The 18,883-nt window shown below is 41.7% G+C and overlaps 1 protein-coding gene across 1 annotated transcript in view; it reads left to right on the forward strand.

Annotated features, from left to right (window-relative positions):
• ephb6 (eph receptor B6) overlaps positions 1-18,883 on the forward strand; it is a 35,356-nt gene that overhangs the window by 9,643 nt on the left and 6,830 nt on the right. The window contains exons 3-9 of the mRNA XM_031853079.1: positions 690-754; positions 5,622-5,894; positions 7,448-7,617; positions 7,721-8,016; positions 17,241-17,396; positions 17,766-18,037; positions 18,640-18,721. Of these exons, the coding sequence (XP_031708939.1) occupies positions 690-754; positions 5,622-5,894; positions 7,448-7,617; positions 7,721-8,016; positions 17,241-17,396; positions 17,766-18,037; positions 18,640-18,721 (1,314 nt within the window). The remainder of the gene's footprint in view (positions 1-689; positions 755-5,621; positions 5,895-7,447; positions 7,618-7,720; positions 8,017-17,240; positions 17,397-17,765; positions 18,038-18,639; positions 18,722-18,883) is intronic.

An 18,883-nucleotide genomic window follows, 5' to 3' on the forward strand; every position in this document is an offset into this window, starting at 1 on the left:
GTGTGTGTGTGTGTGTGTGTGTGTGTGTGTGTGTGTGTGTGTGTGTGATCTTTATGCCAGCTTGCTTTTTAAAGCACTTAAACCTAAAAGCAAATTATGGGAAAATACACTCCAACATGAAAATGTCTATTCTCGTGCTTTCCCTCTAAATCACTGGAAATGAGCAAATGTCTGTTAATACCTAACACGATGGTTCCCTTTTGGACACAAGAAGCATCAGCTTGCTAAGTTTCAACAAAAAGTGACATTAACTGTTATGGCCTTTTAAAGTTGGAAAATGTGACCTTTCATCACGGTGCCCCATCAGGTCAATCAGTTACATTTTTTTAAACACCAGAACATTGTGCCAAACTGCATCGTCGCTCAGAATCGGTTATTAGGTTTGACAGATGCACACAGCTGGAGCGCTGCCTGCTTTTATGGCATGGGGGAGAGAATCAACCTGGACTTGTTCCTCAGACCAGTAAAAGGTTAAACGACTGTTAACCCTAAAAACAAGACTTCACAAAGTCTGTCTCAACTTCAGCATTGCTGGAGCAGATCCAAATTTTAGCTTTTTAGTTTTAACACTCACTCTATTCTGGTTTAAACTCTTGAGCAGCAATCAATAGCATTAAATCGAAAGCTGTACTTGTTTGTCTGTTCTTTTTCTCACACTTTGTCCTTGTCTCTGCTTCCTTTCCTCTCAGTGATGCTGCTGGACACAACAGAGTCTACCTCCGAGCTGGGCTGGACCACCTATCCAGACACGGGGGTAAGCAGACCTCGCTTTCTCTAGTGCTCTCCAGCTGTTGGAAGCATTAAAGCAGTCATGTTGGGGGCCAATCAAATGTGTTGCGCACATGTTACACATGGTTCCGTTTTAAGTGTGCTCTTATAATCACATTCTTTGTTGGGCTTTGTGTTGTGACTCTAATGAGGGATTAAACACAAGAATACATTTCACATTATTTTACAAAAACGGTCCTGTTAGGTAACTGATGCAGAGGTAAACATTCAACATAATCTGATGATCATTTTCTTGATTAATCTATTTATTTATTAATCAGAAATAGGGAGACATTCGCATCACCAATTTCTGGAGCCTAAGGTGATGTACTCACATTGTCTTTTTTTTCTGACTACCAGTTAAAAATATATTCAGTTTACGATAATTTAAGACAAAGGAAAGCGGCAAAGTGTCACATTTAAGCTGCTAGAACCATCAAAGGTTTGACTTGAATTGTTTGTTTATTAGCAGGGCTGCCTCCTCTTAGCCGATTAGTCAACTAATCGGTCTTTAGTCGTTTTGTTAATGCATCTCTGGTTAACACAAGATTTAAAGTGGTGCTGTTGTGTGGTTCTTTGTGGAGAAACTCAGTTTTACACATCTGTCGACAAAATTGTGTGACTATTAGTCCACAAAGAATTTATTTCATCCGAGGACATCCCTATTTATTAGGTTAGTCCCGGTCCTGTAATTATGACAATTTAGTGCTGGGTATAATCAGAAAAAAAAGACTTGTCGATGAAGAATAACCACGTCTGTGCATCTCAATCAATCTGAACTGATATTATAACTAAACTACATATCAATTTCCAAGCTGGGTTTTTCAAAAATAACATTTATGCCAAGATCTCTATACTCTGCTCTGTAGATGTGTTGATTCAAGCTTACACATCCAAGCTCTTAAAAGTCTATTTACGATAGAGACAGACATCCACACATCAAAATCAAACGTGACTACTGTCGTGTCGTTTTGCTTGCTGGCACATTTTTCAAGGCTGCATTGATTGCAATGATTCAAATAAACAGCAGGAATAAACAGCAGGCCTCCACTAAACAGTCTCTGCTATTTTTGTTGTGGACATGTCATTGCTGCAGACAATTACAGTTTGCAGAAAGTTACAGATCTCAGATCAGGAATAAGGATAAACGTTCGTTAAGGGATAAGGCCGGGGTCATTATCTTGCAGGATGTCTGCCATCTGATGTTGATTGGTGGAGCTTTTGGCACACACAGCCTGAGAATGAGCAAGGTCTCACCTTCCCTTCAAGAAATCCTTGAGGGATAAAATGCTTTTTTTTCTATTAGTCTGTACTGTGTGTTTTCATCTGTGATGAGATTGCAGTGATTGAACCATAGATCTCCCATTTTTGAGCTGCTTTTTATTTAAGGTTGCCGCATCGCCTTGAGCTGTGTAAATATCTGTGTGTGGGGCTATATGTGTGTGTGTGTGTGAGCGTGTGCTTGCGTGACTGTGCTAGGGTCAGCTCCCGGGTCAGTTAAGTTCGTTCATGTGTGAGTGATTGTGGCTCAGTTCTAATATGGCTCATAATTACACACACACACACACACACACACACAGACACACACACACACACACACACACACACACACACACACACACACACACATTCTCTTCATTGTCATCATCTTTGAGATTATCAGTCAAACTACATGTGAGAAACTGGAGCACAGAACTTGTACTTGTTTCTGTGGAGGACATTCCTGTGCTATGCCATTTACCCGACCAGTACAGAACAATATTATTCTTATCCTATGTGCAAAACATCTGATGTATAAATTTAGAGTATATCATACAGTGCGTGAAATGAAAACAAGTCATAACTCTTCACGCTACATTTATACACGCTAGTTTTGGCAGACAATTGCGACCAGCTACCACCAGAGTTTCACATGTTGGCAGCTCAAAAAGTACCAGATGAAAGTACAGTAGTCTCAAAGTAACATCTGGCGAGCATGCACACTCGCATGGAGCCTTTTATCTCACCTTACACTATAGTTTAACTGTATGCGCTGTCATTATCACCGCAGCCTGGCCTCCGTAATTGTACATGATGTTTGATTAATTAGGGCCCCATGTGTGTTAGGAATTCGTGAACCATGATGGCAGCTGCTAATAGGAGACCATCCATTGGATGTGTGTGTGTGTGGGGGGGGGGGGGGGTAGTGGAGTAGTGTGTGTCTGTGTGTGTGCTTTCAGCAAGTAAAGCATTTGCATGAGTTCTTTTTTTTTTATAGTCCCTGGATGAGAAGTGGTTCTGAGATGGAGATATGGTTATTTGACCTGGGGCATCAAGCTGAGAGAAGTAGAAAGACAGACCAAAAGAGGGGGAGAGAAAAAGGGAGGTTGTGTGTGTGTGTGTGTGTGTGTGTGTGTGTGTGTGTGTGTCCTTTTTTTAACCCTTTCCTCACTTTTCTTTTCACATCCCATCTTTTCTTGTGCTTGAGGCTCTTGTTCTGTGCTCTCCTCCTGCTTCTTCTTGCCGTCTCTCCATTCTTTTAATGTACCGACAGGCAGCCCCTCTGCTTCTTTGTCTCTGCCTCTCTCTTTCTTTTAATCTTTCCTCCCTTTGCCCTTCACAGTCCCAGAGCCACTAGGTCTCTGCTTCATATTCTTCCTTTCATCCCCCCAACTCAATATCCACTCGGCCGCTTATTTCCCCTCAGTGTGAAGCCAGCAGACTGTCGACTTCTTACTGTAGTCTTTTTGCCCTCCCCATGTTTCACACACTACTCCTCCATTGTGTGTTTGCTGTGTGTGTGTGTGTGTGTGTGTGTGTGCGAATGCATATGTCTTTGGGTATGTGTGCGTGCTTTTCTTTGCTTCAACGTGTTTGTATGTGCGTCCGGGGCCTTGCCCCTCCCAGTGCTCTGTCACTGGAGAGATTGCGTGGCTCTCTGGCATTTCGGTTCAAATTAAATCACGAAGATGAGTCGTCCCTATTTTTTTCTTCTTTCCAACGCTTCATCCACCCCTCCTCCCCAATCTGCCCCGTTTCCCCCCCTCCCCCCTTTCTTTCTTCATAAGGGAGGGAGAAAATGAGACAGTGAGAAATAGGGAAGGGAGGGAAGAGGCGGGGGGTTTGAGGTCAGAAAACAAATGAAAGCTGTTTTTTTTCACCAAGGTACAGGAGCAAACTGCACGCAATACCACACACAGATACCAGCGGCTGCTCTCTCTACCTGAAAGTCTAAGCCTTTTGCCACATGGTCAGGCTTTTGCTGCAGCCACCTCACACACATACACTCTCTGTTTACTACTCACCCACTTTTCTCTCAGCCCCTGCTCCCCATCTACATCCCTTCATCCCACCATGTGCTCTCTGTTGTTCCCTCCACCGATTCCCCTCATCCCCATGTCTGACAGGGAGTGAATCACGGCCCGGGAGAGAGAAAACTGTCCTTTCACTCCATTAGACTGACAGCGCCTCAGACTCTTTCTATCTGCTCACTGATCTTATCATTATTCCAATTGGACCAAATATGAATGCACTCCCTCATGTGTGATGCTACAAAGGTTTCTGTTCATACTGGCTGTCAGAACCACACAGAGAAAGAGACATGAGCACGCAGAGATACACTAACATGCACAAACACGGAAACACACACATACCAAATGCACTCTGATAGGGTGTCAGGACCTTTTGTCCATTGCCATTGTTGCATAGAGAATACTGATGATGAGGCCTAATGCATAATTCCTCTGTGTTACAACAGAAAAGGCCCTGCTTGTCACTTAGGGCTACACAGGCTTAAAGCGGAGCCTTTTCATCCTTGGAGGCACCGTACTGTATAATTGGTGAAACTAAACCCCTCGCCTACATTTACATTTTGACTCAACTGACGGAGTTTCATTCAGAGCCGTGTCTCTGCGCTGCTCGTTTTTTTTCTCCATGAAGCTACAAAACTCATGCCCCAATCCATTTGTGCATCTAGAAGTATTCAGAGTCCCTAAAATATGACAGAATCTGCTCGTTTTATTACACAACAGCTGCCACAAGTCAGACACACAAGTGTCTGCCACCTGTCACATGTGAACAGTGATACACATGCAAATGCCAAACTAGTGCAAGAGAAAAACTAACCACCTGTCACATTATGAAACTGAATTATTGTTATTATAATACATAATTATACTACTGTAACACATTCAATTGGGAAATACCAACATCATCTATTTAGTTTAAATAGAACTCTCTCTCGCACCATAAACAGTAGACACATGAAACTGAAATGATCTGAATGGTTAGATTCCAGTAGAAGAGAGGAAATGTGTTTTGTTTTTTGGTAGAAATTAATTGTCTCTTGATTATTACAGCTTTGTCTGTAACACTTGAACAAGTGTATGTTCTAAATGAATGGCTCAAGTGATTTAATTAACTAGTGGTTTTATAATCATTGATTACCTAATTAGACATAGAAGGTCTATAGTGGATAACTAGGACATAGAGATGGCCTACTTCACTGGGGACAGTAAAAGAACAGCTTTTCACTTACAGATTCAATAATAGTGTTTGTGTTATATCAGAACAAATCAAATACTCTATTATACTTATCTCACTAGTGATAAAGATGTCAAACAACAGTGTGTGATGTTAGTAAAGGACAGGGCCCACATGTCAGCAACACCGGCAATATGTTCAATATTTACCTTGAGAGATGTAAACTATCTTTAGAGATATAAGGATGAATCTGAACTGTGGACAAACCATAAACACAGCAGGGTTTTTAGACTTTACACAAGCTTATTCCAGAGCTCCCTGCTTAAGATCATGTTTCTCTTTTACCAAGTTGGGTTTACACAAGCTCATAATATTGTTTCTGTCTCTCTCAGTGGGATGAGGTCAGTGTCCTGGACGACCGGGGGAAGCTCATACGAACCTTCGAGGTCTGTAATGTCAACCAAAATCCCCGTATTCAAGACAACTGGTTGGCTACGCCCTTCCTGTTACGCCACTCTGCTCCACGGGTGTTCGTCACGCTGCGTTTCTCGGTGCGTGACTGCGCCAGCCTTCGATCACCATCACCCACCTGCCGAGAGACACTCACCCTGTACTACAAACAGGCCGACTCCCAGAGAGAGCTGGAGAGGACCTGGGCAGCTGAGGTGAGGCAAAACCCCGGCCCCAGTTTGAATCCAGATTATTGCAGTTCAACAGGCCCTCTTTCCCAGCTATTTACTTCAACAGAAAGAATCATAAAGCAAAGTAAAATGCAATTTCTATTGATGTTGTGCTCATGTTACTCCAAAACTGCAAAACCTCCCATCATCTCACGACAAGGAGTAAATGTATAATCATCCTGATTATTGTTGGGCTTGTCAAGAAAAACTGAGAATGAAACACTGGTGTGAAGCACATACTTGTTGAGGACTGTGGTTTACAAAATGCTAAAATGTGCCGCGGCGGTCTCCGGAAATGTCACTTCAGTCCCACTAATTATATCTTTAAGGCATAAAATATACAACTGTGACCATTTTACACTCATTGCAGGAAGCTCTCTGAACCTCATGTATTGTCGATGAGGCCTGTCTGACTCACACTAACTGTCCAAAAATGTTTTATTTATTTATGCATTTAGTCACATTGCTTGTCACATTTTGAGCTACCGAGTCTGAATTGCCTGAGCTACATGTGCAGTCGCAGTGGGAGGGATGCAGCATTTGTATGAATGCATTTCTTCTTAGGGAAGTGAGATGCTTTTTAAAAATGTAAATCAAAGCCTGATGAGGAATCAGACGAGAGTCACAGAAGACTCAGGAAGCACTGCAGCGCTGAAAGTCATCACAGGGACTTGAGCACGAACCCCCACTGGGACCTGCATACATACAAGTCAACGTTTACTCTTCTAATTATTCATGTGCCTAGGAAGAATACAACAAAGTCTGAGCTTGTATTTCATCATGTCATTTTCCCTTTTCTTTAATTCGTTTTTGATTTTACTAGTGCGTGTGTCCGTTCGGAACGGGCTAGTTGCTTGGCCTCCGGTATTGCTGCATGCTGTTCAGTGGTGTAACATTTAATAGTGGTCGCCTCAATAAACTACACAGTGTGTACTTCGTAACACGCTACTAGTAAATATGTCCCGTAGATCTCAAGAGCTCACACTCAAAACTGCTCTTCCTTGGGTCCTCAGCAATACATTTGCCAAGCGTGAAGACGATCGGATCAGAAAATGACTAATACATGTGTCCGTAGATCTCCGGTCTCTCTTTCTTTATCTGTTGTTGAATGTACTGTAATGAGCAACAGAGAGCAAGATGAACCCAGCGTGCTGTGTGGGGGAGTAACAGGGGTCCCCTCTTAATACTCTACACAGTGTGTACATAACGCACTACTGTGTCCCGTGGTTCTAAAGAGGTCCACTCGACAGTGCACTTCCTTGAATCCTCAGCAATACACCCGCCAAGTGTGCAGTCGATTGGATGAAGGGCTATTGAGTAAATCGAAGGACAGACATGCAGACAGAGACTCCTTCCATTTTAGTTAGATACACTGTATGTTTCCTATCAACCAGCTCATTTTAGCATTCATCGTCTTCCTTTTATTGACCTCTGTCCTTCCTCTCACACATTCCCTCCATGCTAATTTGTTTTCTCTTGACCGCTAATTATCTTTCCCTCCAACGGCTGCTGTCCACGCTGTTCTTTCCTCACCACAGCCGTCCGACGGAGAGAAGGACACCAGGGAGGGTTGGGTGAAGATTGACACCATCGCGGCTGATAAGAGTTTCTCCAAGGTGGAGCCCAGTTCACCTCACCAGTATCAGCCCAACAGATACAGCCGAATCAACATCAAGACGCGCAGCTTTGCCCCACTCACACGCAATGGGTAATCATCACTGTGTGCTTCACTATGTTGCTCATGTTTTACTAACATTATCACTCCCAAGGGACTAAATGTCCCCCATCTTAACATATGACCCTTGTTTCAGATTCGTCCTGGCTGTCGTTGACAGTGGAGCTTGTGTTTCCCTCATGGGTGTGTCAGTCTTCTATCGGCGCTGTCCGGCCACCAGCGTGTACTTGGCATCCTACCCTGCAACTCCCTCAGGGGCTGAGCCGACTGCCTTAGTTCCCCTGAGCGGGACATGTGTCCCCCACAGTAAAGCACAGGGAGGCACGCCCCCTCGAATGCACTGCAATGCTGAAGGGGAGTGGATGGTTCCTGTAGGGGGATGCGTCTGTGATGAAGGCTATGAGCATAACCTCAATGGATCTGCCTGCTTGGGTAAGTCAAAGAATATACTGATCGGCCCGATTCCTCATCATGTTCATTTCACTTCCCGTGTAAAGTAGCTACAGTACATCAGCCTTTTTACAATGGTTTAAAAAGCGATTTAGTAATGCACCTCGGTAACTCTGGTGAGACACATCAAAGAAAAAATTGTTAAAATTGATTCAGCAAAGGACGAGATATGGTTAGACTCTAAAGACACTTCTAGGCTCCTACACTTCCCATCATGCAGCTCAAAGTTACAAAGCATCATACAACAGTTTCCACAGGTGGAGTAGAGCCGGCATGTTTTTTCAAAAACTTAAAAGTATATAAATTGTCCAAATTATTTTGAGTTTTTCCGTCTATGGCATTGAATCCAAAAGAACAACAATAGTTAACTGAGGGGGCAACATGACATGCAGTGGATCAGATAGATAGATAATGTGTTTTATGAATGGATTTCAAGCATTGGCCTATTGCATGCATCATGTGAATTTTGAACAAGTCGTTACAGATAAAATATTCGATTTTTTGCCCATCTTCTAAAGTAGTTTGACTTTCTAATTGAAAATGTGACAGCCCTAATTAACCGTTTCCTGTTTCCTGATCCTTTAATCAGTGAATTTCACCTTTAAATGCACGTACAGTGACTCTGTTCAAGCTCGTTTGAACTAAAATGTATCCAAAAATAAAAACTGTTAATCACTCTTGACTTCCTATCAGTTCTCTTCTTGGTATTTGCTACGATACGTAGCGTCTGGATCAATATTGAGAGGAGCTGCTGTCACTCTGACTGTGTTTGATGTAGAGACCAGAGGGAAACGAGGGCAGGGTTAGTTTGAGATGAGAAGAGGAGAGGCACTATTGTATCCATGCAGTGAATTTTTAGTGATGTAACATTTGCATATATTCTGTAATAAATAGAAAATGGTGAGTTAAATAGAGTTTTACAGGCATACGAAGCTGTTAAATTGGTAATTTACTGCTAACTTTACTAGAGAGTAGAAGAGAGGAGAGGCAATGGTCAGCAATTGCAAAAGTGGTCAAAAACATTTTCACTTCTGAAAGTGTGTGTGAGTGGGGGGGAAAAAAGAAGTAGAAAAAAATTTGAGAGATGTCCAGACGGACAGGAAGGGATATCAGGAGAGAGCAGGAGGAGGAGGAAGGAGAGGAAGAGAGGGAGAGAGAGCCACAGTGAGAGGGAAGTGACACATTTAGGTCATGGCGATGTAAAGGCCACTCGTCTATGAACAAGTGACAGAAACCGCAGGGGAGAGAGGGGGAGTGTAGGGAAAACAGGGAGAGGTGGAGGGAGAGTGAAAGATAGGAGGATGCAAGTTAATGACTTAACAGAGCAGGCAAAAAAACGTTAAAGTTGGGAAGGCAAAAGAGTGGATGATTGTCTCTTTGTGCGGATAAGTGATTATGCTCAAGTGTCTCTTGCTGCATGGCTGATGTGCGCTTTCCACATACGTCTGTAAATGCCGGGATTATAGTTAAAAAAAACGAAGCCCACCAGGAATTTCAATGGCCATAATTGCTCAGCTCCCTTGCACAGGGGCCCTCAAAGTCTAACTACCTCCAGCACAATTAATCCTCCAATCCTGCCAAGTCAGCTGTGAAATGTGTTCATGCTTACATCTGCACTCGGCCCGCCACTTCTACTTGTCTGCATTTGATTGATATTTACTGACAAATCACCCATCGACACAGTTCAGCTGCCGGAGCAAAGGCTCCCAGTGACGGTCTATGAATGATCTAACACATTGCTGCCCACGCTGCTCCGGCTTTTTGTTCCAACTCTGATTTGATTATGTTTTGTTGATCACTTCACTGACTAATGATGTGGATTGGCATCATTACATTGTTGTCCGCTCTGGCTCCCTGGGAATGTTGAGAAAAGAGGCAGATGGTTAACTGGCGATGCAGTCGTGAGGAATTATTAACAGTAGCCGATCCTTGTTCTCACCAGAAAGTGGAGCACCAAACTTTCCTAACTATTTAAACTTGTACATTTTGTTCCAGTTTGAATTAAGCACCAAGGACATTTAATAATAGCTCAAGGCGAGCAAAGGAATGCACTACACGCACGTATTGGTTGGAAGCTGTAATTAAAGGCATTCCATTCTGCAGCACTATGAACACTTTATCAAGAAGTAAACTGACTGATTTCTTTCCACTTACAAGTGCCTCATCTTAACCTACATGCATTTCATTGAAGACATTATTTAGCACACTGACCAGTACGCTGTGAGGATGTATTGTCTCCATTTATTAAGTTGTATTGGGCTTCTTGCTATTTAAGTAAATCACTATAGTGAGAGTTAATGTTTGATATCCATGTGAGAATACTAAATCCCAGCGCAGCTTTGCCCCCTCAAGCACGACATCATTTTAAGGGACAAATAAGAGACTTTAGATTCATTTAAAAGAACACTCAAAATCTTAACTTGCACCTGCGTCATTAGGACTGTGTGGTTGTGGTTTGATCAGATTTGATTGAAAGCAACATTAAGCAAACAGCCCCACGACTGTCATTAGATATTGATGCAAATTTAACAGAATCCTGATTGGTATATGCTAATTACTCAACGTCATGTTTTTCCAATGAAGCCCCACCCACTTAAACCACTGAAAAGAACACAGAACATCCCCATCGTTCATAACTTATCTCTTTGAAATGAAATTGAAACATTAGAAATGACCAAAACACTTAGAGGAGCTAGGGTAAAAAACTTTACAGACATCTTTTAATCTACTACATGCGTGATGCCCGATCATTCTGTTAATTCAGACTCACCAAAACAACACGACACCATTTGGACTGATGATGAATTAAATAACCAACTGAAACATCAAACACTTATTAATACACAGCTGGCATTTTGGCAGACAGGCATTTAAAGATCATTCCCTTAACTATTCATGAAGCTGTTTATCACAAGCAAGTCTAAAAGAACATCCGGCTTCTATACAGTCGCTGTGGCATTCAAAGCTCCGTTTTGGATAAAAATTCATCTTCAGTCTTCTGAAAGATGATAAGGACAGAGGCATACGACAAGCAGCAGCTGTCCGATGATTTCATCCTTTGACATTTGTATCCCACAAGGGAGACGGAGAGGCAGAGAGAACAAGCGGAAACACGACTGAGCATGAGACACAATTACACCTGTTCAGCCAAACATGAAACAGTCCCTTAGTGTTGGGCTCCCCGAGTTGGTCTGAGCTGGCAGTACATCGTCCTCAGACAAGCTCCTTCCCTCTCAAACATTAAGCCACTGTCGAGGATTTGGGACACGGATTAGTGCTGAATGCTCAAATGGGCTCTGAGTTCATTTGGACACATGTTGATGTTTTCTGTGGAGTGCTGCTGAAATATTCAACACGTCAGATTGTCCTGATTTGTCGCCCAGAACGGTCGCTCTTAGCACAGACACGTCCACTGACTATCCTGAGGCTTGTTGTGGCGGAAAACAAGAACATTTGGCCAGGGGAGGAAGTAAAAGTAAGAGTGCAAGCTTGATAGTATTTTGAGTGTGATGATTGACTCTTCCCTGGTCCCAAAAATACACTTTTCACCAAACAGCATGGATACCTTCCTCAAAGCAGACAGTAGGCGAGACTTTCTTCAGATTAAAACATTTCCAGCATTTCTTCATAATTATTATCCACTGTGATATGTCAAATGGATACTTATTAGCAATGTTGACATTCAGTTGCTTTTCCAGTCAATAAAGATCAAGCATTGAGCCGGACTTAGTTTAGTGAGACGATCAATGAGACTGCAGGCTGGTCCTCTCTGTGGGAGAGTACAGGCGATAATGACAAACGATCCTGATCACGCGTATCTACATCACAACAGACATTTATTTAGCATGTTGGATCATAAGAGCAAGTAGTGTAATGATAAGATAACCTCAACAAAAAGCCAATTGGATTTTTCCACTTGATTTTGGATTATTGCAGAAAATAAGCTCTGTGGCAAACAAACGTTTATGATAATTTCACATTTTGTTCAGCAAGATAATCTTCACAAATGAACGCCACTTTTATGAGGGTAAATGCAATCGCTAGAAGTAAAAAGCTGATGTTAGGCTATCTAAAGAACTACACCACGGTCGCATGACTTCACGTCACAACCACTAAGCTAAAGGTGGACTAATGTTAGTCTAATTTAGCCACATGTTAGCAACCGCCTTTTTTAAAACACGCTTCAAAATTCATGAGTGGAGTATTTACTTGTGTGTTTTATGTCGTAGAATAAAATGGTAAAATCTCTTAAGCTTGTTTTCACCACAGACCTTATTTGGGGCATCTAACTAAAAATATCTTGGCAGAGATTTATAGCGAATTCAGCATTTTGTTTAGCTTAACTGTCATAGTGTCGATTCCAGCAGAAAAACCTAAAAAAAAAACTAAAAAAAACACTGTTTACTATTTGATCCGCACCATAGAGCAGACAGACACCGTTAGAGACTAGTGGAGCATTTAACAGCTAAATAGTCAAATATTTCCCTCAGGAGACCAAAAACAGAGCTAAAAGAGAGGGAATATTGGACCCACACAACACTCCTAATGATTGATAATGTTGCTCAGTAACTGCTAGATGTAAGAATAAGCTATTATTTTATTAAAAAGGTGAATAATGTGCTCATCAAACCTCATTTGGCCAGGAGCAGGACAAAGGCAGCATAGAAAAGAAAAAGAGAAGTCTAACATTGAAAATGATAATCTCCCAAAGGTCTATATATACACATCCACTTACAATTAGTATAATTTGTGTAATATCCTTGGTGTAATTGTCATTTTTGTCCACACAGATTTTCTTTCACATAGAGGTTTGCATTACAAAGACTTGCTGCCTCATTCAACTTATGGGAACTTGCAATATTAAGTGTGTGAAATACAGTATGTCTCGTTTTACTTACATTTTTATTTAAACATATAGGATTTGTAGGATATGTCTAAAACATGCTGTGGAATTTAATAATTTGCAGTATTTTTTGTTTTAATATGTGCAGGACAGGAAATAGCTTTCTGTTTAAATAAAGCCCACCTAGTTCATGATCTGTGAAGAGCTGCTTATGAATGAGAAATTCAAAGCATTGTTTGCTTTTACATATGCCTGTGTGCTGATGGAGCTTATACGGAAATCAAATCAATTATTATAGCACATGTGATCCAGTGTATGTGTCTGTTGTCTCTGACTGCACTCAACAACAGAAGGTAGAGGAACAATAATGGATGGAGAGACGCAGGGGAGACATTTACGGTTGGAACCATGCGTGCTCATCTCTCTGTTGTGTAGTTGCATCTGTGACCGAGCTTATGTCGGCCGAGGTCTCATAGGTCCGAGAGAGAGAGAGAGAGAGAGAGAGAGAGAGAGAGAGAGAGAGAGAGAGAGAGAGAGAGAGAGAGAGAGAGAGATTATGCTGCGAGCCAAAAGAGGGAATGAGTGCATGAAACAGGGAGAGAGCAGAGAAAAAGAGAAATTGGGTCAACGATCTACAAACCAAAGTATTATGTTAATGTCAATGACTCACCTTATTGCTGTCTTTTTTCTATTTCTGTTTATCTCCTCAGAAATTATTTTCAGTGTTCAATTGTACTTGTTTTTTCTCTTAACAGGATTTGATTTTGTTTTCATGGAGCCTTTGCTAAAATAATCCTTTTCCCCCAAGTCATTCTCTATCCATTTATACATCTGTCTTATTCTGTGTTATTGGATTTTTGGATTTTTCTCATTTTGTTGTTCTTCAATTGCCATGTCATCTCTGAAATATTGATGTTGCTGCATTGGCACCTGCAAGCAATATGACTCCAGTTGTTAGTAGCTCTCAACATTTGTGAGTAGAGCGGCAAATTAGGATTATTTTCGTCTGATTTTTTTTTAGATTATTTGCTCATCTATATTTCTCCAAGCTGAGCATGACATCTTTAAATTGCTTATGTTTTGTCCAAAACCCAAAGATATTTAGTTTAAGATCATATAAAACATAAAAAGGGGCAAAACCTCACATATATGAAGCTGGAGCTCGCTCATTTTTGGCTGAAACAATTACTCAATTACATTTAGTAGTAATTTTCTGACAATGGAGTAATCACTTAATCGAGTGATCAGTTCAGCTCTTATTTGTAAGTTGATTCATTAAAAAATGAATTACTTATATCTCTTATTGTTACTGTCATACACTACAATATCCATGTTTTTATCATCAACCCTCGCTTTAATCCCTCTCTTCTTCACTTCTCTTCTTACTTTCCATGAGTGTACTGATGTATGATGTAAAGGCATCTGTGTCTGCTGCCATTATGGCCTTGAATTGTCTACTTTATAGCTGGGAGATAGATGGATGTTAGCCGACAGTGGGGGGATGGGGGTTGCACATCATGCAAGAGGGCAGAGGACTTGCACTCTCATTGGCTGCTGTAATCAGATGGATGAAGATGAGAGGAGGGGGAGGGGGGGTTAAGTTGTTGCCGGAGCTCGTAACGCCGAAGAGAGGCTTTGTAGCAAAGTCATGTTTCGTGTCAGAGCCGTAAGTGAACACATTTGGTAATGTGCAGCTGGGACATAAAAGATTGAGGAAGGAGGATGTTTCGCTCTCCTCTTTTCTCGTTTTTTTCACCCATCATCTGGCGCTCATATACATAATCCCACTGTTCATCCTACAGCTGTCTTGGGCCATCCTTCTCTATGTTCACTTCTTCCCCTTTTCTAGTATATTCTCCCTCTGTGATCTCTCGACATCCTTTTACCCTCCATCTCCTTTTTTTTCTCCTTTTCACACCTGTTTGAAAGCAAAGCCAGCTCTCTGAGACAAGTGAGAACACAGAAAGCCTTTTATCTGTTTATTCCTTGCCCTCTTTCACTTCTTACCGTCTTATCTTCTTCTCCCAGACACCATCTAGTATATACACACATGCATCCACACACACAAACAGTGTGTCACATTTGATAAATGTTCTTGACAAGGTTATGTAAACAAGGTGAGGGGTTCATTCCTGCTGACCATAAAGAGCACACACTCATCCTCTCTCTTCCATCCCTCTGTTTTAATAACACATGAGAGGATCCTTATTTAAAGCTGTTCGTCGGGTGTTATCAGGTGTGCCATTTACACACACAGAGATTCAAGAAGGCCTGGCTGTCTGTGAACACAAACACACTCTACATTTATAGCTCACAGAGAAAAGGAGCTGTTTTTGAACGATGCAACCTGTAGTTGACTCTGCTTTAGGCGTTCACGCAGTCAAAATGGCAGCAGACCAGCCTGAAGGCACAACTCTCAATGTTCTCATAGTCCTGCTCAGGACGAGCACTCGGAGCTGCGGCACACAGCAGCATGAAGTGTGTGTGTTATTTTGACCTCAGCGTTCAGCTGTCCTACTTTTGACGTTAACAACTGCCACATTTCACGGATTTTCCACTGTAAAACACATCAGTTCAGGATAACAGCCTGCAGGTTCAAATGGTATTTTCTGTGTGTGTGTGTGTGTGTGTGTGTGTGTGTGTGTGTGTGTGTGAGAGAGAGAGAGAGAGAGAGAGAGAGAGAGAGAGAGAGAGAGAGAGGGAGAGAAATAGAGTTATGCATGCTTTGAACTTAAATTGATTTGATCTTTTATTGGATTACATCACTCGATTCAAGGATTATCATACAATTAATTATTACTGTATTAAGTTTCTACTCTATTTTCTTTCTTATTCTGGAATAATTACACATTCTACCGTGACTATAATGGGATTTGGTGAAAAATATATTTTAAATTAGATTAACATTTTCCTTCACAGGTTGAGAAAAATCCACCCCCATTTTACAGGAATAATTAAACATTTTTGGGTAAATGCTTATTCACTTTCTGGTGGAGAGTTAGTTGAGAAGATGTATTAAGCTCTCACATATGTCCATTAAATGTAAGGGTAAAGCCAGCAGTTGGTTAGCTTGGCTTAGCACAAAGTCTGGAAACAGGGGCAAAGCTAGCCTTGGCTCTGTCCAAATTAACAAAATCGACTTACTAGATCCTCTAAGCTCTAAAACTAATTAACACGTAGTAACTCATTTGTGTAACTCGTAGAAAAACCAAACACGAGAGTTACATTAATCATCTCATCTCACTCTCTGCTAGAAAACGAAGAAGTCCGTCTCTCAAAACTATGGCATACAGGGTCAGCTTGGTCACTTTGAACTTGAGTGTGTCGACTGGTGGTTTTGCTGCTGTCTGCTAACGCGAGCCACTTCCTCTGTAAATGACTGTGCAAGACAAAACCCAACAACAAACAGCAGGCCGCTATGTTTTAGATGAACTTTTGACTCAATGGGAACCGCAAACCAAGACGAAAGTGATGCTTTCCCCAAAAATAGTTTGTGGTATTTAGGATTTGAAAGGTTTATGTGGTTCTTGTGAGGTCAAAATAGGTGTTTTATGTATAACTTTCAATCAAATCAAGGATGTGGAAAATATTTGAACTAGTGTGCTTTTTGTTAATGATAACCCAAATGAATTTCCGCTTCATGTATGCTGAATGTTTTCTTCTTTTACACTATTTATTTACACACCTAATCAATTATTATGATCATTTGAGCAAAAGTGAGTACAGACCTTGAGTTAATATTGTTTTTAACTGTGATCCAAGGCCAAAAATGAACTTTCAACCTCTGATACTGATACTTTTAATGTGTTTCAGCTGCAAATATAACTAATTTTTTAGTTTGGTTAGAATTTTACAAAACATTTCAGTTTGTTCATTTATTTTTCTGACCCTAATTTTTCAAGGTTTAAAAAATATCACAGCTTCAGTTAAATGTGATACCACATCTTTATTTTAGTTTTTTCTCTGCCCCATATTCTTGTGTCTAATTTCACACTGGTTCCTTCGCTCTGGAGGAAGATGTGTTGCAGTAATTAGTAAAATCAGTAGAGAGACAGTATTATACAGCATTGAAACCCTGCTGACTCCTACTTGGCACAGAACTAGACATCACTGACTCTCAGACAGGAGACGGTTTGGACTTGCGGCTAGGTACAGCGAACATCTCGGCATGCTGCGCTGCTTTGCTTGACGCTACGAAAAGCCGTCTTGGCGCCACGCAAGCCATTGGAAATGATAGGTTCCAAAGAACAGTGGTGCTGTTGCCACATTTTGTGTGAAAGGCCCTTCAAAGTGAACACTTCATTTAGGCTATTTGATTGTAAACTGAGAATGAAGCTCAGTGTCTCTTCGTGTCCCTCTGCAGCCTGTCCGGTGGGCTACTTCAAGTCCGTTGCGGGCTCCATTCCCTGCTCGGTGTGTCCCTCCAACAGCAGAACCAGCCAAGAGGGATCGAGTGTGTGTGAATGTCGCAGCGGATTTTACCGGGCAGCCAATGATGCCAACTCTTCCGCCTGCACAAGTGAGCTTTGTTGGTTTGTTTATTTATGCTGGGCTCTCTGGGATGTGTTCAAGGGGCCTCATTGGTCATTGTCATCTACTCAGACTGTGAGAACTGAGATGCACAGAATCATTTTTTTATCATAACATAATGGAAGTTTAATTCCACCAGCAGAAGAAAACTGTAAAGTATTTAGTTTCTCTGCTCACTTAAATTGTGTCACGGTCAAACTTTGTTTCATAACGTTCTTTCCATTATACTTAACTTGGTTCAATGTCTTTGCCAGCTTTTTTTCATATCTTAAACTTTTTAGCAGGTGCTTCCACCTAAGTGTCCGCCGCTTACATTATGTATTTCAAACCTCTCGCCTTCTCTCTATCTTCTCCCCAGCTCCTCCATCTGCTCCGGTCTCTATGTCTTGGGAGTATGAGAGCGCCGATGGTGGGGTGTCCTTAAGGTGGCGCCCTCCAGTGGACATGGGAGGCCGCAGTGAAGTGTGGTACGGAGTGGTGTGTCGCATCTGCCCCACAGCCACCTTCACCAACCCGGCGGCGTGCTCCTGGTGTGGAGAGGGCGTGACCTTCAGCCCCTCTCAGACGAACCTGAAACAAACCAAGGTCACCCTCAACAATCTGCTGACCAGAGTCACTTATCTCATACAGGTACTGTGGAAAACTGTCTGTCACAGGCACACAACCCTCCCTTATTACCTTGTAGATAAATATATGTATATCTATAACATAAAAAGACAGTCTAAAACCGTCTTGAGAGTTGTTTTTTACAGTAATACTGTTTGGACTGAATCAATGGGGCCAGTTGGAAGCTTTTTAAAGAAAGTTTTGTGAATGTTTCAAGGATCCATAACACTGTAAAAATGCTTCCTTTCATTGAAATGAAATTTAAAAAAATACTGTGTCCTTGTGAGACAAGGACACAGCCTTTTTTTTGGACTCAGCACCTGGACAACAAAGCGTTTTAAACATTGATTGCTGAAACATTTCCTGGAGCCACAGAGGAGGCAGGTCCTCTGTGGCACATTATTCTATAAGCTCCAAATACACAGCAACATGTATTATTTAGCTTGGGCAAACTCAACTAAATCACAGCTTATTTCTTATTCATAATGGGCAGATATTTCCCATTTACTGGCGTTTGTTGACTGGCCAACACAGCTGTGAGGCTTTGTTTCTCAAACAAGCATGTCATAAAAGTAAATAGAAAAAAGGCTTTGTGTGTCACGTCTGTGTGTTCTTCTTATTGACAGGTGCAAGCCATGAATGAGGTGTCAGCTCTGAGTCCTTTTCCAGCTCGATACACAAGCATCAATTTCACTACGAGCCAGTCAGGTGAGCACCGGACAGAGAGGATGAAAAAGATGAGATGAAAGAGAAGAGATGCTCTGATGATGATGTTTGTCTAGATACTGTGTGTCGGTGTGTGTGTGTGTGTCTCTCTCTCTCGCTCTCTCTCTCTCTCTCTCTCTCTCTCTCTCTCTCTCTCTCTCTCTC

The sequence above is a fragment of the Anarrhichthys ocellatus genome, unplaced genomic scaffold (genome assembly GCF_004355925.1).
Source record: "Anarrhichthys ocellatus isolate YVR2014 unplaced genomic scaffold, GSC_Weel_1.0 scaffold13, whole genome shotgun sequence".
NCBI classification, from domain to species: Eukaryota; Metazoa; Chordata; class Actinopteri; order Perciformes; family Anarhichadidae; genus Anarrhichthys; species Anarrhichthys ocellatus.